We start from the raw sequence: 19,731 nt of genomic DNA on the forward strand, positions 1-19,731 counted from the left end.
AATTTAATAATTCCTGGAATATTGGGGAAGCTCTGGGGGACTAGAAAAGAGCTAATGTGCAAATATTTAAAAAGGGAAACAGAACAGCCCTGGTAATTACAGACCTGTCAGTCTGTCATCAATCCTCAGCAAAATAATGGAGTGGCAGATCCAGGCCTCAATTAATAAAGAATTAAAGGAAGGTAATATAATTAATGCCAATCAGCATGGGCTGATGGAAAACAAATCTTGTCAAACTGACTTGATATCTTTTTTGATGAGATTACAGGTTTGGGTGATAGAGGTAACAGTGTTAGCATAACACACCCAGACATCTGCAAGACTTTTGACTTGCAAGAGCAAAATTTATTGAGGAATTTGAACAATACAAAGCCAGTGTTACACAGGTTTGGTGGGCTGGTTGTCACTCTGTCTTGCTGGAGGGTTTTTATGTTTCTGCCAAAGGAAATAATGAATAATTTCATTAAATAATTTCCAGTGGAGTTGGCAGTGATGCTGCAAGGAGCAGGAAGGTGGCACAAGGCAGAACTTTTGGCATGGTAAACAGATCCCCAATAAAGAATGTGTGTTTGGGAAAACAGCATTGCCCCCCTTGCAGAAGCAAAACTGATCTTTCAAGGTGAGGACTCCTCTCCTTAGAGATGGTGGCTCTGGAAAAGGGCTGGGAGATGTTTTGGGTGGGTACTGCTGAGGGAGATGTGCAAAAAGCATCCAGAGCAATGAGCAGGGTGGGGAACATGAGAGAGGGCAGAGCTCTGTGTCTTTGGCCAGGGCAGGAAGGGAATGGTGCTCTGCAAGTGCTCTGGGGAAGGAGAAAGTGTGAGAGCCCTCCAGCCTGGCCAGGGATGGGCTGGGAGCTCCAGGGCTGTGAGCTCCAGGATGGGCTGTGAGCTCCAGGGATGGGCTGTGAGCCCCAGGGATGGGCTGTGGGCTCCAGGATGGGCTGGGAGCTCCAGGATGGGCTGTGAGCTCCAGGGCTGTGAGCTCCAGGATGGGCTGTGGGCTCCAGGGATGGGCTGTGGGCTCCAGGGATGGGCTGTGAGCTCCAGGATGGGCTGTGGGTTCCAGGATGGGCTGGGAGCTCCAGGATGGGCTGTGAGCTCCAGGGCTGTGAGCCCCAGGGATGGGCTGTGGGCTCCAGGATGGGCTGTGAGCCCCAGGGATGGGCTGTGAGCTCCAGGATGGGCTGTGGGCTCCAGGAATGGGCTGTGAGCTCCAGAGATGGGCTGTGGGCTCCAGGAATGGGCTGTGGGCTCCAGGAATGGGCTGGGAGCTCCAGGGATGGGCTGGGAGCTCCAGGAATGGGCTGGGAGCTCCAGGCTGGATTGTGAGCTCCAGGATGGGCTGTGAGCTCCAGGGATGGGCTGTGACCTCCAGGATGGGCTGTGACCTCCAGGATGGGCTGTGAGCTCCAGGGATGGGCTGTGAGCTCCAAGATGGGCTGTGGGCTCCAGGATGGGCTGGGAGCCCCAGGATGGGCTGTGGGCTCCAGAGATGGGCTGGGAGCTCCAGGAATGGGCTGTGAGCTCCAGAGATGGGCTGGGAGCTCCAGGAATGGGCTGGGAGCTCCAGAGATGGGCTGGGAGCTCCAGGATGGGCTGTGAGCTCCAGGGATGGGCTGGGAGCTCCAGGATGGGCTGTGGGCTCCAGAGATGGGCTGGGAGCTCCTGGGCTATGACCTCCAGGGCTCGCAGCACAGGCTGGCCATGGAGGCTGCATTCTGCTCCAGGGATCAGCCACAGGGGGATATGATAAGGATATGATAAATGAATCCACCCCCTGGGCAGGTTCTGACCCCCACATGGAGGAGTTCCCCTCCTTGCCACCCTCCTCTCACCATCCCCTCCCTGTGTGGTGCCCCAGGGGCTCTCAGAGGTGCTTTAGATCCCCCATGTCACAGCCACCACCATAAAAGCAGGAAGGCTCATGAAACCGAGGGCTGGGGAAAGCTGTGCCTTCAGACCTGCCCCAGGGCATGTCTGTACCTCAGAAATGCTTTTATAAAACCTTGGATGTGGATTCTTCCTCTTTGCTGCCTGGCTCTGAGTTCAGAGATGCTCCTTCAGATCATGTTTTCAAGCTTGAACCTGTAAAACCTTTTTTCCCACTGTGTTCAATGAAGACAAACTGTAATTTCAAAATTTCCATGTGCCCAAACCCCCAAATCTGGCACCAGCAGTTCCCATGGGCTCCTGTGCTGCTGCTGGGCCCCCCCATGGCATCCTGGTAGAGGTCCAGGTGCCCAGGAGCTGGCTTAGTCCTTCTGGGAGCCAGGAGGGAAGTGACAGCCACAGCTGGGAATGCCAGAGCACAGGGAAATCCTCTGCCCTGTGATAAATGCCCCCCACCTCCTCCAAAATAAATTACTTCCTTTTTAAATCCTTCCCAACTGCTCCCCTCGTGTTCATAATAGGATGATCGGTGGAACCAAAGATGTGGCTGTTACTTTAAAGGATAAATTAGTTTGACTCTTAACTCAATAATTAAAACTGTTATGGCTATGAGCCTGCAGGGATAATGTACTATTATTATAGTCATTTGTTTCAATTAAATGCTTACTGATTTTACAATAGCAGCTGGGCACCTGTGTGAGATAGCTATTACTCTGAACAAGACATCTCAAATTCCAGCAGAAATTTGTCACTGCACTAAAGCATTTTACACAGACCATGAAAGTTTATTAGGAGCAGTTACAAATCGGGAAGAGGAGGGGTGGTAATTGGGGATATATTTTCTTATCAGCTCCTCTCTCTCCTGCTCTCTCTCTTTTTTTAAGTAAATCATCTTTAAGTATTTCAGCTATGGTGATGCATTTACATTGAAACTTCAATACAGAAAAAGCCTGCTGGGAAAACTTTGCTTCAAAGCTGTTCAGCAGATAATTCCTCTCCCTGGCTGATTGTGATTATAATGGAATGGCTTCTTCTTGGGAACAAACCCAAGGAGAGGAGAGCTGTGCTGGGGATGAGCCTGGTGGCTGCCCCTGGAGTAGCTGCTTGCCTTGCCTGGAGAGGAAGACCTTGGGTGAGGAAGGCTCAGCCCACCTGTGTTGACCCTGGGAAGGGTGGTATTGTATTTGCAGGGATGTCCCAACAAAGGCAGGAATGATGAATCTGACTCCCTGTTCTCAGAAGGCAAATTTATTATTATATTATATTATATTATATTATATTATATTATATTATACTATACTATACGATACTATACTATACTATACTAAAGGATACTCACTGAATGCTAAAAGATAATAATGAAAACTGGTGACTCTCTCCAGAGTCCTGACACAGCTTGGCCCTGATTGGCCAAAGAGTGAAAACAATTCCCAGCAGAATGCAATGGAACAATCACCTGTGGGTAAACAATCTCCAAACACATTCCAATGTAAGCACAACACAGGAGAAGCAAATGAGAGAAGAATTGTTTTCCTTTTCTCTGAGGCTTCTCAGCTTCCCAGGAGAAAAATCCTGGGTGAAGGGATTTTCCAGACAATGTTAATGCCACAGGGTGGGAGTCATGGAACCATGGAATGAGTTGGGTTGGAAGGGACCTTAAAGACATTTCATTCCACCCCCCTGCCATGGCTGAGACATCTTCCACTGTCCCAGGGTGCTCCAAGCCCCATCCAACCTGTCCTTGGACACTTCCAGGGATCCAGGGGCAGCCACAGCTTCTCTGGGCAGCCTGTGCCAGTGTTTAACACCCTCATCATAAAAAGTTTCTTGTGTACATCTACTCTGAATCATCTCTTTTAGTTTAAAACCATCACCCTGTGTCCTGGCAGAACAGGCCCTGCTATAAAGCCTGTCTCCATCTTCCTCCTAAGCTCATGTAGGCACTGGAAGGGGCTCTCAGGTCTCCCTGGTCCCTTCCCTTTTCCAGGTGAGCACCCCCAGCCTGGGAGTGCTTTTTTCATTAGAATTTTGGGGAATAGTGCATTTGAAGCTGGGCTTGGCTCATTTGAAGCATTATCTGTGTTAGCAGAGCACCCCAGTCCCCAGCTGGACTGTTCCTCATGGCATTTGTCACTCCTGAAATTCCCCTTCTCCCCACAACAGGGAACATGGACCATGTGCTGTTTGTCTGCCTGTTTTTCTCTCCTTCTCTGGATTAGCTGGAGCATTTATGGGCCTGATATGCATATTCATTAAAAGAATTGAAATATTGTGGGAAAAAAGGAGCTGTCTTTGAGTTAGCACAGCCTTTGGGAATCTGCTAAGTAAGGTGCACTTAATTACTTCAGCTATGACTGCATCACATTGCACTCTGGCTTTCCTCTGAGATGCAAAACATGAAAGATGTTTGCAGCACAGGCTGCAAACCCATCCTGGGCCTTTTGCAGCACCTCGTGGTGAGCTTGCAGTGCTGAATTCCTGGGAAGGAGATGGGGTTTGACCTGCCTCTCCCAGCCTCTGCTCCTGGAGAGGGAGCTGATCACATTTCTGGGGATGTTTAATTCCACTGTGTTTCCATTGGGTTCTGTGGGGCAGGGAAAGGCATGGGACAGCCCCACTGAGCCCAGGGCTGGGACTGCATCCCACAGGAGCAGGTTGTTTTCTTTCACACAGCATTTATTACCTCCTTTCACTTTGGTTTGCCGTGATCACAGTTTCATTCATCATTTCCTTGGCTAATTAGGCAGTTTGCTGCAGGGAATCATCTCAAAATCCTGCTCCTGGGGATCTCTCTTTCCTTGGGTCTTTTTAGGGGGGATCACCTGCTTTGGGTGCCCCTGAAATAGCTCAGTGTCAGCAGGATCCTGCAGGGGGAAGCAGGAGTAACCCTTTCCCTACCTTTGATGCTATTTAAGAAGCTCCAGTGCTGCACACAAACAACTCACCTTCATTTTCACTCCAAATATTTTACAGCTGGAAAACTCAAGTGGCTTTTCCACCATGCCTGGGGACACCAGGAGCCGTCACCAGGAGTGATGGAGAGGTGGCAGCCTGGCAGGCTGCTTCCAAAATTGCATGAAAAATAAATAAATAAAGTGGAGAGAAATGCAGTGAGTGCCTTATGGTGGGGGCAGCTCCTGGTCAGCAGGGTGCATGTGAGGAGCTATGCATGTCCTGCAGAGCCTCCTGGACTGGGGGAGAAGAGATGGAGATGTGGGAGAGGGAGAGAAGGACCAACAATATTCAACTAAAAGCACTTTTTTATCATACAATTGTAGAATGCTTTGGGTTGAGAGGGACCTTTAAGCCCATCCACTGCCACTCCTGCCATGGCAGGGACATTTCCACTGTCCCAGGGTGCTCCAAGCCCTGTCCAGCCTGGCACTGCCAGGGATCCAGGGGCAGCCACAGCTGCTCTGGAAAATCTGTGCCAGTGTTTTAGATTCTCCATTGTAAAAAACTCCTACATTATATCTAACCTAAACCAACCCTCTTTTAGTCTAAAACCATTCTCCTTGTCCTATCACCTCAATAAAATCTGTGCCCATCCTTCTTATGGGGTCCCTTTAGTGATGTAAGTTGGGAGAAGGCATTTAGGCTAAGATATCCTTGGAAGAAGAATGTGCCAGGAAAAATGCTGTCTCTGCTCCTTAAAAGGGTTCTGTGATGGAGCTGTTATGAGCATGGGGCTTCATGGGGCTCTCTGAGCCAGGCTCAGGTTCCTGGGTTTTTCCTACAAATTTTCAGAGGCATTTACAGCATGTGGCCCATATCCATAATTGCACTCCTGGACTTGTTCTGCTCTGATGCATAAATAGCATGCACTGTAAAGAAAAATGTGTGATTACATATTTAATGGATAAACAGAGCTGTTGTGGTCCATTGGCCACATAATAAAAGTTTCAAAAAATTGTCTTAATACAGTATTTCCTCAGGAGACTACTGTGGCTGAAACGTGAGCAAGCTATTTTAAATTTTAGAATTTTTTAAGCCACATCTCATAGCCTGCCCCATTTCTCCAACACCCGTCTTCTAAACTTTCCCTTCATTTAAATTTAAAATAAGGACAATAAATTATTCTTTTTCCTTAGCAGCTGGCAGATCTTCTCCAACATGAAAGGTCTGGATTAAACTGACAAAACCCAAGACAAATGTACATTTTTTTGGCTGGGGTTTGGGAATGGCTGGCTGCTCAGCAGATGGGAGCTGTGTCCCCACTTTGCACAGTCCCTGTCTCACCCAGGCCATTCCCATGACTTCTGCAAATTTGGTTTAAATGCAAAATTTACATCTCTGGTGCCTCCTGTGCTGGCCAAGCCTGGTGTCTGTCTCCATGGGTGCATCATCCTCGATGTCTTTATGACCAGGACAGCCAGAGTTCTGCAGTAAGACACATATTCAGGTTTCAAGGGCACATTAGAAGGTTTTAAGGGCACACAAAATTTGCCATAGTTAATCTCTATGCCCCTAACCAAAGCATAATTAAGCTCTGTGCCCCTTTGCCTCTAAGCAAAGCCAGCCCTGCCGCCTCCTTGACACCACCAAAGCCAAGGGCAGCAATTCAGTGCGGCCCCTAAGTCAGCCTCAGTCAGACTCTGCTGTTGAAATGCAGGAATTTATTTAATTCCTATGAGTTCAATCCCTTCACTTCACAATTAATCCAGGAAAAGGGCAGATCCAGGGAAAGCTGTTCTGCTGACACTGCTGGAGAGTCCAAAGGGGAGCAGAACATTCTGTCTGTGTAAATGTGTGGTGTAAAGCTCTTGATTCCTGACCTGCAGCAGTAAATCAGGGTTTGTGTTTGGATTTGTGTCCTCTGAAGCCTTTGGAGGCCTCACAGGTCTTCCCTGGGTTTCCTTCTGTGTGTGCTGCTGATGAAGCTGGCAAAGCTCCCCTGGTAATGAGGGATTGCACCTCAGTGGGCTGATCAGGAGCTCAGGCCTTTAAACTCGTGTTAGCATTAATCAGATTAATGTAAAAGGGAAAAGGCCTGGCAAGTGTTTCAGGCAGGGTTTGCCTCCCTCCCACTCCATGGCTGGATGAGGCTGTGCAGGAACCAGGCTCTACTGGATCAGCAAGGATGGATCCTGGGGGGAAATGGGGTTTTGGGGAAAATGATTCAAACTGGGAATGGGGTCTTGGTGCAGATAACAGCAGGGTTTGTCATCTCATCTCATCTCATCTCATCTCATCTCATCTCATCTCATCTCATCTCATCTCATCTCATCTGCTGCTTGGTGAAGAGGGGCTGGACATGCTGGAATGAGTCCAGAGGAGCCACAGAGATGCTTCAAGGGCTGGATCCCCTCTGCTCTGGAGCCAGGCTGGGAGTGCTGGGGGTGCTCACCTGGGGAAGAGAAGGCTCTGGGGAAACATTAGAGCCCCTTCCAGTGCCTAAAGGGGCTCCAGAAGAGCTGGAGAGGGACTTGGGACAAAGGATGAAGGGACAGGACAAGGGGGAATGATTTTAATTTATAGGACGGTAGGTTTAAATGGGATATTAGGAAGAAATTCTTCTCTGTGAAGGTGGGCAGGCCCCGGCACAGGGTGCCCAGAGAAGCTGTGGCTGCACCTGGATCCCTGGAAATGTCCAAGGCCAGGTTGGATGAAACTTGGAGGAGCTTCCCTTCTCCTGGTGATTTTGCCATAAATCACTTGTTTATGAACTGTTTTTTTTCAGATCCCTGATAGGTGCCAGCCACCAGCGATCCCTGAGGCAATCAGGGGCACCTTCTGGGCACACAGCCCCACACACAAAGCTGATTTAGCACCTCTCTGTCTGGCTCATGGGCACAGCAATGGGTGCACAGTGCTCAGCCCTCGCCTTGTTCAGGAGCGAGCTCAGGGAAGACTTTCCCACCCATGTAGAGCAATTTAAACAATAAATCAGCCTTGAATTGTTTTCGCAGTATGGAAAATTAATAAATGAATGAAGGAATTAATGTTGTAGTGACAATGATCTCCTCCTCCTCCCTCAGATCCAGGAGATGGTGCACTCGGACGCCGCATCCTACGAGTCCAACCGCCAAGTGCCGCTGCTCAACCGGCCCGGCATGCTGGGCGGCCCCATGGGCGCCCTCAGCCAGTCCCAGCTCATCTCCCAGATGGGCATCCGGAGCGGGGTCACCCACGGCTCCCCCTCGCCCCCGGGAAGCAAGTCTGCCACCCCATCTCCCTCCAGCTCCACTCAGGAAGAGGAGACCGAGTCGCATTACAAGGTACGCGCAGTCGCGCCGCATTTGGCGCTTTTCGGGGAGGGGTAAATTGTGCTAAATAAAACCACAGACTTCTGGTTGTTGTGTGGAAACCCAGGGCACAGGGAATATTTCTCTGTCTGCTTTGGGGTGTCCTGATCCCCAGGGGAGCACTGACTTTGACCCTCATTCATGGAGAAAGTTTCCTAAACTCCAGAATAGACTGGAATCCACTCTGATGTGGATTCTAGTCTATAGAGAGTATATAGAGAGTATATAGGTGTATAGAGAGCAGTGTAGGTGTATCACTTGGTGAGAAATTGAGGTTTTGGGATTTTTAGTGTGTTGTGGATGGAAGCAAGATGGAGGGCACAGGGTGTCATCCTGGGTTTCTTCTTCATGCTGCTTCTTCCTCCTTCCTCATGGGTTTGGGTGGCATTTTGTAATTGGGCAGAAAAGTCCCCATTGCAGCTCTTTGGGATCAGTTATTGGGTTAAAAGGGGAAATAATCCAGGTGTCAGCGCTTAATTGGATAGTTAGTCTTAAAAGACCTTGGAACAAGAGATCATTGGTCATTTTGTGCTTTCTAATGAAAAGCTGCCCAATTCACAGTAGTGAGACTGTTTCACTGATAAGGAATAATAAACATCTGAGTCCCAACATGAACTACTGCCTCAAGTGCCTTCAATCCAGACCCAGAGAAACCCACAACTGGGACCCCCCAGTATTGTTTTGACATTTATAGTGGGAGACTTTCCCAAGGATGAGGGCACAGTTCCCAGCCTAAAGTGAGGCCCAGCATGGCAGGCTGGCACTCACCCAGCAGGTTTGGAGATCAGAGTTGTTCTTCTGCCCCCACATTTTACCAGTTCCATCAGGTCACAGGATTTCCTGGGATGATGATTGCCATGAGCAAAGCAGCATCAGGGCTAGGAGTCTGCAAAAGCTTGGAGCTAAATTAGATTTCTGGTAGTGGGTAGAAGAGACTGAAACAGGGAAGGAAAATAACTCATGGTGGGATTTAACTGAGCTCATTGGACATGGCTTGCTAAGGAGAACAAACAGGAATTCAAAGAATCTTCTGCCTTTTAGTTCACCAAGGTGGTGTTTTCAGTGGTCAGCAGTGTCCCAAATGGTCTCTACAGCCAACACAACTGCTGCTGAGTGTAGCACCAACAAACCCAAGGAATTCCTGGGGGTTTGGGCACACCTTGGTTGTTGTCCATCTCTCTCCAAGTGCACCAGCAAAGCCAAACAACATGTGCCATGTTCAGGAATCTGTGGCTGTTATTTACTGAGGGCAAACTACAGCAATCACAGTGCCTCTGTGCCTGCAGGTGAATTACTGGGCTCCCTGGGGACTTTGATTAAAGCCTTCCATCGAAAACCTTCTCCTGAAGGCACTGCTATTGTAACCTTGTCCCACCCAAATAGATGTTGTGACAGGGTTTGAATATATAACCAGAGCAGCAAACAGTACCTGGGCTGGAAAACTAGGAAAATGATAGGACAGAGCAAAAACCTTTCCCTTTTCATGGAAATCTAGGAAAATTGATTCCCATAAATCCTGTATTTTTTCATCCATTGGCAGATTTTACTTCAGATTGGGGCATTTCAAAGCTGAGTGCTCATGTGGGTGGAAACACAGTTTCAGTGGATAAAACTGTACAAAAAAAGGGATACATGAGGTTAAAAACAAATGGAATTTTTGAAACTGTGATTCCATGTTGAGGGAACACTGTGGGAGGGGTTGTGCTGCTGGATCCCACAGCCTGCCATCTCTCAAAGCTTCATCACAAAGCTCCAGGCTTTGTGCACCTGGGAGCTGAAATCTTCCATGTCAGGAGAAAATGAGTTTCAGTGTAGTGACACACCAGCTTCTGTCTCTATGTCTCCACCAGCATCACCCAGCTTTCCTGGCAGCCACCCAGGAGTCCCTGAGCAGGGCACAGCTTTGGGGCTGGATCTTCTGCTTCCCTGAGCCAGGGGTGCCCACAGGGTAGGAAATTTGGAGATGTCCAGATGATGACAGCTCGCAGAGATTAGAATTTTCCTAATCCTTAAGGCAATCCCTCTTATTGTTCTGTCCTGTAACCCCCCAGGCAGGTGGGAGTGATGTGTTTGAGGGAGGAGGAGATGCTGAGTGTGAGGAAAGCAGCGGACCCACACTGTGGCCTGCAGGTTCCTGTTTGCTTTCTCTGTCTGCACAGCTGCTGCCTTCACCCATCAGTAACTTTTCCACGTGACCATTGAGGGCTTTTCTGCATCAAAACAACATCTAACAAGCAGAAAATAATCCTGTGAGCTAGAAGGTCACAGGTTAAAGAAATGAGTCCTTCAGGTCCTCTGAGCCAGGGAGCTTTTGAATTTCAGAGGTCTCTGAGCCTCACTGGTGTATTCACCTGCTTCATAGCTGGGGGGTGGGTGCACATGACTGGGAGGGACAGGTGGGTACAGCCCAAATTCCAGCTGGGTTAGTGGCCACACTCCATGGTTATTAAAATCTGTGCCCATGAGGTTTCAGCTCTTCCTGGGTTCAACATCTAAGGCAGCACCAAGTTTTGGGATCACCTCCTTGCCCCAATCCGCATCTGCCACCAAACAGACCTTCTGCTGCCTCTCCAGGGCAGCTCCAATGCCAGTGGCCACCTTGGGCAGGTGGCCAAGCTCCTCCTTCCCCTGCCCAGCTTCCCTGGTCCCCTTGACCATAGGGATGACCCTTGGGGCTGCAGATGTTCTGGGCAGTGAGGCACCAGCTCTCTGGGGGTTGACCAGCATGAACATGGTTTGCTACATAAAAACACAAACTTCTGGTCTTGTGTGGAAACCCAGGGCACAGGAAACATTTCTCTGTCTGCTCTGGGGTGTCCTGACCCACAGGGTAGCACTGACTTTGACCCTCATTCATGGAGAAAGTTTCCTGTACTGGCTCTCTGGGGGTTGACTTCAGCCATGAATGTGGTTTGGGTTAGTAAAAACTCCTCTGAGGTCCCAGCCCAGGCTGTTGTCTCATCCCATGTGTGTCACACCTGGAACACATGAATACCAAATCCTGCTCTGCTCCCTGCTGCTGTTTTCCTTAAATCCCATGTGCTCTATGTGACCATGGTCACAGGGGTTTTCAGGTGAAGGAAGTGACGAGAATGTTGACTCCATGTTCAGAAGGCTGGATTTATTATTTTATTATATATATATATTACATTATAACAATACTAAAAAGAAATAGAAGGAAAGATTTCCTCAGAAGCTAGCTAAGCTAAGAATAGAAAAGAAGAGAACAATAACAAAAGGCAGCTCTCTCAGACTCTGTCCGAGATAGCTCTGTCTTGACTGGCCATTAATTATAAACATTCAAGATGGCCCAATCAAAAATCCACCTGTTCCATTCCACAGCAGCAGATAAGCATTGTTTACATTCTTTTTCTGGCGCCTCAGCTTCCCAGAAGGGAAAATCCTAAAGAAAGAATTTTTAGTGAAAAAGATGTCTGCGACACTCTTTGGTGCTGCCTGAGCTGTAATGCAGCTGGGGTTGTGCTGTTCCAGCTCCTTGGCTGTGGCTGTGTGGGAGCAGGTTCTCCACGGCACTCCACTGAGTCCAAGGGGATCACAGTTAGTTAAAATACCATCTCACTTCCTAATGGGCTGAAACCCTGTCATGCATTTTTTTTTTCCTCCTAATAAGCTGGCCTTTCACCTCCGGGCCTCCCATTCAAGCCCAATTGGGCAATTTTAAATTAAATGCAATTTTTGTGGTCTCTCTGCTCATTCACTAATGGTCACTGTCTGTTTGACAAATGTCACTGCGCTGATACTGAAATTAATGATCAGTCAAGAGCTACAGAGTGGAGAGCAGGAACGCTGCTGCCCTTTTCCTCCCCGTGCCTGGCCTTTGCCAGCTGAAGGGAAGCCTCTTAAATCCTGGCACCGCCAAGCACATGCTCCAATTGACCAATGGCACATGCTCAAATTGACCAATCCATCAGGAGAAGGGGCTGTTTGTCCCCAGCTCAGCTGGAATCATTGTTTTCACAAGATCTTGGTGTTTAGAGCTGTGGCTTTCCAAGTTATTCAACAACCTGTGCAGCTAATGGTGGTGCCTTGAGCTCAGGGCTGCAGGTGGAAGGGCTGGTGTGCTCTTTGCCCTCAAGGATGCAGAGATCCAGCCAGTGCTTCCATTCTCTGCTATCTGGTGTATTTAGGTTTTCCTTCGCTATGAAATAAGGGTAGTGGTGCTTCCCTGTAGTGCCACCTTCCACTGGCCACATTAATGCCAATTGAGAGCTTTGATGGGTAACCAAGTGTTTTCCAGGGGTATTATATTATATTATATTATATTATGTTATGTTATGTTATGTTATGTTATGTTACGTTACGTTACGTTATGTTACGTTATGTTATGTTATGTTATGTTATGTTATGTTATGTTATGTTATATCATATCATATCATATCATATCATATTGCTATACTAAAACTACACCAAAGAAAAAGGATACATCAGAAGGCTTCACAAGAATGATAAAAAAACCCCATGACTGACTCAGAGTCCAACACACCTGGCTGTGATTGACCATTAATTAAAAACAATTCACATGGAACCAATCAAATATTCACCTGTTGGTAAACAGTGTCCAAGACACATTCCAAAGCAGCAAACACAGGAGCAGCAATCAGATAATTATTGTTTTCACTCCTCTCTGAGGCTTCTCAGCTTCCCAGGAGAAAATCCTGGGCAAAGAGGATTTTTCAGAAAATAACATGGTGACACCCAGATCAGTCAGAGGAGTGAACAGCACAGGCAAAGCATTTAATTGGTGTGATTAAAATAGTTCAATTTTGGATGTTTTTTTGGATAGGGCACATATATGTTAGCAGGATGAAGCAAATTTTGGCTGGCCCTGGTGTGATGTTTAATGTGGTGCTGGTGCTGCTTGGTCAGTGCTCAGAGCCCTCCTGGAATGGGGAGGGGAGGGAAGTGAGGAGCAGATGCAAAGGGGGCTCAGTGGGGTGGAAATCAGAAACCATGTGGAAGCCAAGTCTGGAAAATCCATGGATTGCTAAAGCAACCTAGCTGGGAAAGCAAGGCAGGTGGAGATGTTCCAGAAAAGGATCAAGGAGTGAATGAGCTGGGGAGGAGAGTGACTGAGGACTGGAAAGCCTCACATCTGGAGCAGGATGTCGCAATAGGACACGAAATGAATGATATGCACATGCTGAAATGTCCAAGGTAAAAAGAGCATAGTTTATTTCCAAACTCCAATATTTATAGACTTTAAAAAGTGAACATGGATTGGAGGATGAAATTGCCACCTCTCCAGCCACACTGGACAAACCAACAGTCCATCAATTCTCTCCTCCTCCAGAAAGGAATGCAAAACAATCATTATTTACATGAAAAGTACGTGAGAAATTCCACTACAAAAATGTAACATCAGAAGGCTTAGAAGAACTTTAGAAGAACAGGGTGATACAGGGACAAAGGGATGAACCCAAGCTATGAGCTGCTCTGAGAGGAGACACCAAAGCAGGTTCAGGCACCCACCTGCAGTTTGTGCAATGATCCAAGAGGCTCCTGAGGGACAGAGACCCCCAGAACTGCTGCCCCACTCCACACTGGGACATCTCCACTTCCCATATCCTCTCTCATCTCCTTGGCTCAGCAGCTGTAGCAGGGTCTGGTATCAGACCTTAGCTAAGCTTCATCTCTTGCTTTTGCAGGCTACTGGAGAGAAAAGACCCTCGACAGACCAGGGCAAAAAGCCCAAAAGCCAAAAGAAGAAGAAGAAGAAGGACCCCAATGAGCCCCAGAAGCCCGTGTCAGCCTATGCCCTGTTTTTCAGAGACACACAAGCAGCCATCAAAGGGCAAAACCCCAATGCCACCTTCGGGGACGTGTCGAAAATCGTGGCATCCATGTGGGACAGCCTGGGAGAAGAACAAAAGCAAGTGAGTTACTGAGTTCTTTATTTTTGTCTTTCAGCTGTTGAAATGTGTGTTTCCACGGTGCAGGAGTGTTCAGGGTAAGGCCAGGGGCTTCCACCGGCTAAAAAGCTGTTTTTAGGGGCTGTGCTGAAGTGCCCATGTGCAAAATTGCTGTTGTAGCATGGGGAAGAGCAAAATTTTTATGACAACTAATTATTTTTGATAAGTTCACACTCTGCACAGCCATCAGTGGCCTTTCCCTGACGTGGGGTTTTCCAGCTTGAGATGGGAGATGGGTTTGTATTTGCTTATTTACTTACAAGGAGTGACAGCCAACAGGCTAAACACCATTAACTCCCTGTGCTGCTGGCTCCAAACCCAGCAGTCAGGCTTTAAAAGCTTCACAAGGAGATGTCTGAAGTGGCCTCACAGAGGAAACCTTGCTGCCCCCAAAGCTGTCAGCCACTTTGTCTGCTTCACGTGGAGAATTCCAGCTCCTGCTTTCCCTCTTTGGCTGCTGCTGAGTCAGTCACAAAAGCCTGTAATTGCTCATTTCCTATGGAGAGAACCCCAGGGAGCACTTCCCAGAGCAAGGAGGGCTGTTGGTCAGGCAGAGTGAGACCTGACATGGTGTGGGATGTGTCCTGCCCCCAAAAGGGCTTTAGCTGGGAGCACTTCTGGCCACAGCTCCAGCTGGGTGTCCCTGGCCAGCACTGGGAGCAGTTTCATCTGGGGAGAGAGCAGCAGGGATGGAAAAAGCCATTTAATTTGAAGTTCTGCTGGGATAGAACCTTGATTTCCACCCCACAGCGATCTCCAGGGATGAAAGCTCTTTTGCAGCTCCATTTTCTCCTCTTTGGGGGGATCACTGTAGGATCATGCAGGCAGAAATTCCCCATCTGAAGAGGGGAGGAAAGTCAGAAGGGTGACCCCAGCAGGACAGGGGCTTGGTTTTTGCTGTTGCTTCAGCATGTGGGGGTTTCAGGAGTGAACCTGAACCAGCAGTGGACCAGCACTGACATGATCAAGAGGCATCTCTCATTATGGAGAAAAATGGAAAAATAAACTATAATTCACAAGTGGAAAAGCTTTGTGTCACTGGGTGTCCATGACCAGCACTGGGGAGACCAGCAGGGAGGGAAAAAGCCATTTAACTGGAAGTTCTGCTGGGATAGAACCTTGATTTCCACCCCACACTGAGTCAGGGGTAAGAGCAGAGGATCTCCAGAGATGAAAGCTCTTTTGCTGCTCTCTTTTGGCAGGATCACTGTAGGATCATGCAGGCAGAAATTCCTCATCTGAAGAGGAGAGGAAGGTCAGGAGTGTGACCCCAACAGGACAGGGGCTTGGTTTTTGCTGTTGTTTCAGGGTGTGGGTGGTTCAGGAGTGTGGAAAAGCTTTGTGTCTCTGGGTGTCCCAGGGCAGCACTGGGAGCAGCAGGGAGGGAAAAAGCCATTTAACTGGAAGTTCTGCTGGGATAGAACCTTTATTTCTACCCCACACTGAGTTAGGAGTAAGAGCAGAGGATCTCCAGGGATGAAAGCTCTTTTGCTGCTCTGTTTTCTCCTATTTGGAGGCATCACTGTAGGATCAAGCAGAAAGAAATTCCCCATCTGAAGAGGGGAGGAAAGTCAGGAGGGTGACCCCAGCAGGACAGGGGCTTGGTTTTTGCTGTTGTTTCAGCATGTGGGGGGTTCAGGAGTGTGGAAAAGCTTTGTGTCACCACTTTCTCCTGCCTGCATCCCCCCAGCATCTCAGCCTGGCCCTCCTTTACGGCACTGGAAGCAGTTTCATCTGTGGAGAGAGCAGCAGGGAGGGAAAAAGTCATTTAACTGGAAGTTCTGCTGGGACAGAACCTTGGTTTCCACCCCACACTGAATCAGGAGTAAGAGCAGAGGATGAAAGTTCTTTTGCTGCTCCATTTTCTCCTCTTTGGGAGGATCAGTTTAGGATTATGCAGGCAGAAATTCCCCATCTGAAGAGGGGAGGAAGGTGAGGAGGGTGACCCCAGCCCTGGGAAGGTGCAGGATAGGGACTTGGTTTTTGCTGTTGCTTCAGGATGTGGGAGGTTCAGGAGTGTGGAAAAGCTTTGTGTCTCTGGGTGTCCCAGGCCAGCACTGAGAGCAGCAGGGAGGGAAAAAACCATTTAACTGGAAGTTCTGCCGGGATAGAATCTTAATTTTCACCCCACAGGGATCTCCAGGGATGAAAACTCATTTGTTGCTCCCTTTTCTCCTCTTCGGGGGCATCACTGTAGGATCATGCAGGCAGAAATTCCTCATCTGAAGAGGGGAGGAAGGTCAGGAGAGTGACCCCAACAGCATAGGGGCTTGGTTTTTGCTGTTGCTTCGACAGCAGGCAGAAATCTGAAAGAGATGAGAAATCTGAAGAGGGGAGGGAGGTCAGGAGAGTGACCCCAACACTGGGAAGCTGCAGGACAGGGGCCTCGTTTCTGCTGTGTGGTTCAGGAGTGTGGAGGAGCTTTGTGTCACCTCTTTCTCCTGGCTGCATCCCCCCCAGCATCTCAGCCTGGCCCTCCTTTACTCCACCGAACATCAGCACAGCTCGGGGAGTGTGAGCACTGCTGCCACCCTGACTCAGCGCAGTGCAAACGCTCAGCTCTTAATTACCAGCAGGGATTAAACCAGCCCGTTTATCTCCCCTGCTAACTCTCCCTCCCTCCTCCCTCTCTTCCACGAGCTCGCAGCAGCCTCCCCGTCTCTTTACACACGCTTTCTAAGTGGCTCCATTTCTCCCGCTGTAATTGATTTAATTAAGTCATTTGTTCCTTGTCTGAATGCTTAAATATTAACTTCCTGCCTTTGTCTCCAGCTGGATGCTTCTCTCCCACAGCAGTTACCTCCCTGCCCGGGATCTGGCTGCAGGGACACGATTTCTCCTTGGCTCTGGCAGCCTGGGGTGGTTTGTGTGGTGTGGCACGTTCGCTCTGCAAGTGTCTGGCTGCAGGAGAGTTTATTTAGCCCCTGTTTGCTTCCCTCTGCCAACACCCCTGAAGCATTTTTTGGATTCATGAGGCAACGCGATGGAAAGGGGAAAAAGGAAAAGAAAATTTTGAAATGCCTGTAATGAGTGAAAACAAGTGGCTGGGCTGTCGTGTAGGTGTTTCCTGCAGGATGTGGTGCACACATTCCCTTCCAGGGGCTCTCCTGGTACATCTGGAGAGGGGATGGTGTCCAAACAGCACAGCCAGCATCCTGCTGCAGCCTGGTGGTCCAGCCTGCCACACGGCTGCATCAGCCCATCAGCAGGCAGGATTGTGCTCTGGGAAGGGGTGGAAAAGCTGGAGAAGGGAAGTGTTTCATCAAGGACACTGCTTTTAGCTTTGTGGACAAATGTGGCTTCATGTCGTCGCTGCAGAAAGCAGCCTGGGGAAAAGCCACACAGAGGTGTTGGAATCTTTAGCTGGTCAGAGTGACCCAAAAAAAGTTGGAAAGTCTCTTTTCCCAGCCTGGCACTTGAAGAAGGAGTCAGGGCTCTTCATTTCTTGGTCTCAAGGTTGTTTATTGTATCTTACCTATAAAATATTTTCTCCCGTCCAGCTGAGGTCCATTCAGCACGACAGTCAAGTCCAACCCTGCCCCTGGGCAGTGTTATGTCTTTATACTAAAAACTACCTATACAATATTTACAATTACTTTCCAATACCTATACCTATGCTAGACAGTGAGCTTCTACTCTAAACCAATCTGTAAGTGCCAACATCACAGCAGAAGATGAAGGCCAAGAAGAAGAAGGAGAAAGGCTGGACATGCCCAGATTCCTCCATCTTGCCCCCCTGAACCCCCATTCTGAAAACCCCAAAATCCATTTTTTTCACCTTGTGATAAATTCACTATTATTCTACTTAATTTGTCATGACTTGCTGATCTTCATACAAGGTTGGCAGTTTGCTCCACGGGTCATAATCAAAACCACAGGGGCATTTTGGGCTCTGTGCCAGGGTCTCTGAGCCCCCTGGCAGGGGTCTTGGCTGCTCAGAACAGCCAGAGGGATGTCCTGGGTCCTGACAAGAGGTGGCACAGCAGGCAATCAAAAGCCAAATCTGGGTATTTTGGCTAAATTATGACCAAAGTTTTAGAGAACAGTTCCCCTCTTCCTGGCTTGAGAAGGGGTGGATGTGAGGCTGTAGGATCTGCTCCGGAGCTGGTCCCTCACTTGGATCCCAGAGGGGCAGAGCCCAGCCCCAAGGTGTCCCTGAGCAGTTCTTTAGGGAGTTTCTCTTCAGAGAAGATTTACAAACCTTACCCCGTGCCCTCCAGTGGGCCCCAGTCCTGGGGGTGTTTTGGTTCCACCTTGTGGAAAGCAGCAGGGAGAGGTTTCCAGGGCAGCTGCTCCACAAACCCAGGGCATTTTGTGATTCCCCCACGTGTGAGCAGCCCCTGGCACGTTCCTGCTGTGTCTGCCCTGTGTCCATCCGTGCCCAGCTCCATCCTGCACACAGACTGGGCTGCACAGAGCTGTGCCAGGGCCAAAGGGCTGAGGGCAGCCCAGTGCTGGTGGCCTGTAGCCATGCCAGACTGGGAAGGATGGTCCTGTGCCCCCCTCCACAGACACCTCCTGGAGCATTTCTGCTGGCAGCAGGGACGTGCCAGCCCTTTGCCATGTAGTCCTGGCCAGCACACAGGGGGTTAATCCTCTGCCATTTGTGCTGCTAATGATTATATGCACTGTAATATCAAAGCTGGAGCTATTTATTTGCCATTGAGCAGGTGCTGCTGCTCCCACAAAGCAAATTTGCTTTCTCCTCCTGATGAAACAAGGAAAATAAAGGTTGCTCACGTCCCATTTCAGATATGGTTTTTTTTTCCCTGTGCACCAGTTGAAAGACAAACACAGAAAGGGAAGCAGAATGCATATCATGCAAGAAACCATATAATCTAGCAGCATCTTTGATTTGGCTGCTGCTGTCACAGACATGCATTTCACAGAGAGGCTTTTTTCTCCCCCCTTTCTTTTGTTCTTACTGGTTTATCATTTGTGGCTTTGTCATTTTGTTCCTTCTTCTTCTTCTCTTCTCAGCCTCTTCACAATGAATCTTCATTTTCCCTCTGACACACTTGTATCTAAATTTCCTTATTTCCTGCCTTTTTTTATTTATATCTGTTGCCTGGTGATTTGATCATGCTGTGGAATACAGGATTAGCAATCTCCGTGTCCTTGGGTACTGCTCAAGGACACCTGTTCGGCAAAGCACCATTTTCTTCCCCATTTTAACCCCTTCCAGCGTGGCTGTAGAAAAGAAATAAATAACAATACCTTAAATATCCCCAGCGCTGCGTTGGCAGGACGTTGTAATCTTCATTCTTCAACAGCTGCCGTGGCCTTTCCTAAGGAGCTTACACGGGAATCTGAAGAATGTGACTCGAGGAGAAAAAAAAGGAAAATGAATACATTCTCTTTGAACTTTGCAAATAGTTTAGCAGCTGTTCCTGTAGAGATAGCTCCGACTCTGCTGCAGAGTGAAATGCTAATTCAGCCATTAGCATCCAATGGGGTACCTGGCACAGGAATCCTCCAGGTCCCAGCTCCAGCATCCCGTTCCTCTGTGGGAGTTTTTCCATTAGCAGATCTCAAGCAGAGTTCCCCGGCATGGTTTAAAAGGGCTGCCTGATTTGGCAGAAATTAGGAGAAATTGAGCTCTAGATTGGAGCAAAGCTCTGCTAATTCCCCAGGAGGATTTTCCCCTGGCACAACAGCCCAGTG

The 19,731-nt window shown here is 48.7% G+C and overlaps 1 protein-coding gene across 1 annotated transcript in view; it reads left to right on the plus strand.

The window, feature by feature from the left end:
• TOX2 (TOX high mobility group box family member 2) overlaps positions 1 to 19,731 on the plus strand; it is a 175,064-nt gene that overhangs the window by 135,590 nt on the left and 19,743 nt on the right. The window contains exons 4-5 of the mRNA XM_059480832.1: positions 7,871 to 8,110; positions 13,804 to 14,031. Coding sequence (XP_059336815.1) covers positions 7,871 to 8,110; positions 13,804 to 14,031 — 468 coding nt within the window. The remainder of the gene's footprint in view (positions 1 to 7,870; positions 8,111 to 13,803; positions 14,032 to 19,731) is intronic.

Source organism: Ammospiza nelsoni, chromosome 12 (genome assembly GCF_027579445.1).
Source record: "Ammospiza nelsoni isolate bAmmNel1 chromosome 12, bAmmNel1.pri, whole genome shotgun sequence".
NCBI classification, from domain to species: domain Eukaryota; kingdom Metazoa; phylum Chordata; class Aves; order Passeriformes; family Passerellidae; genus Ammospiza; species Ammospiza nelsoni.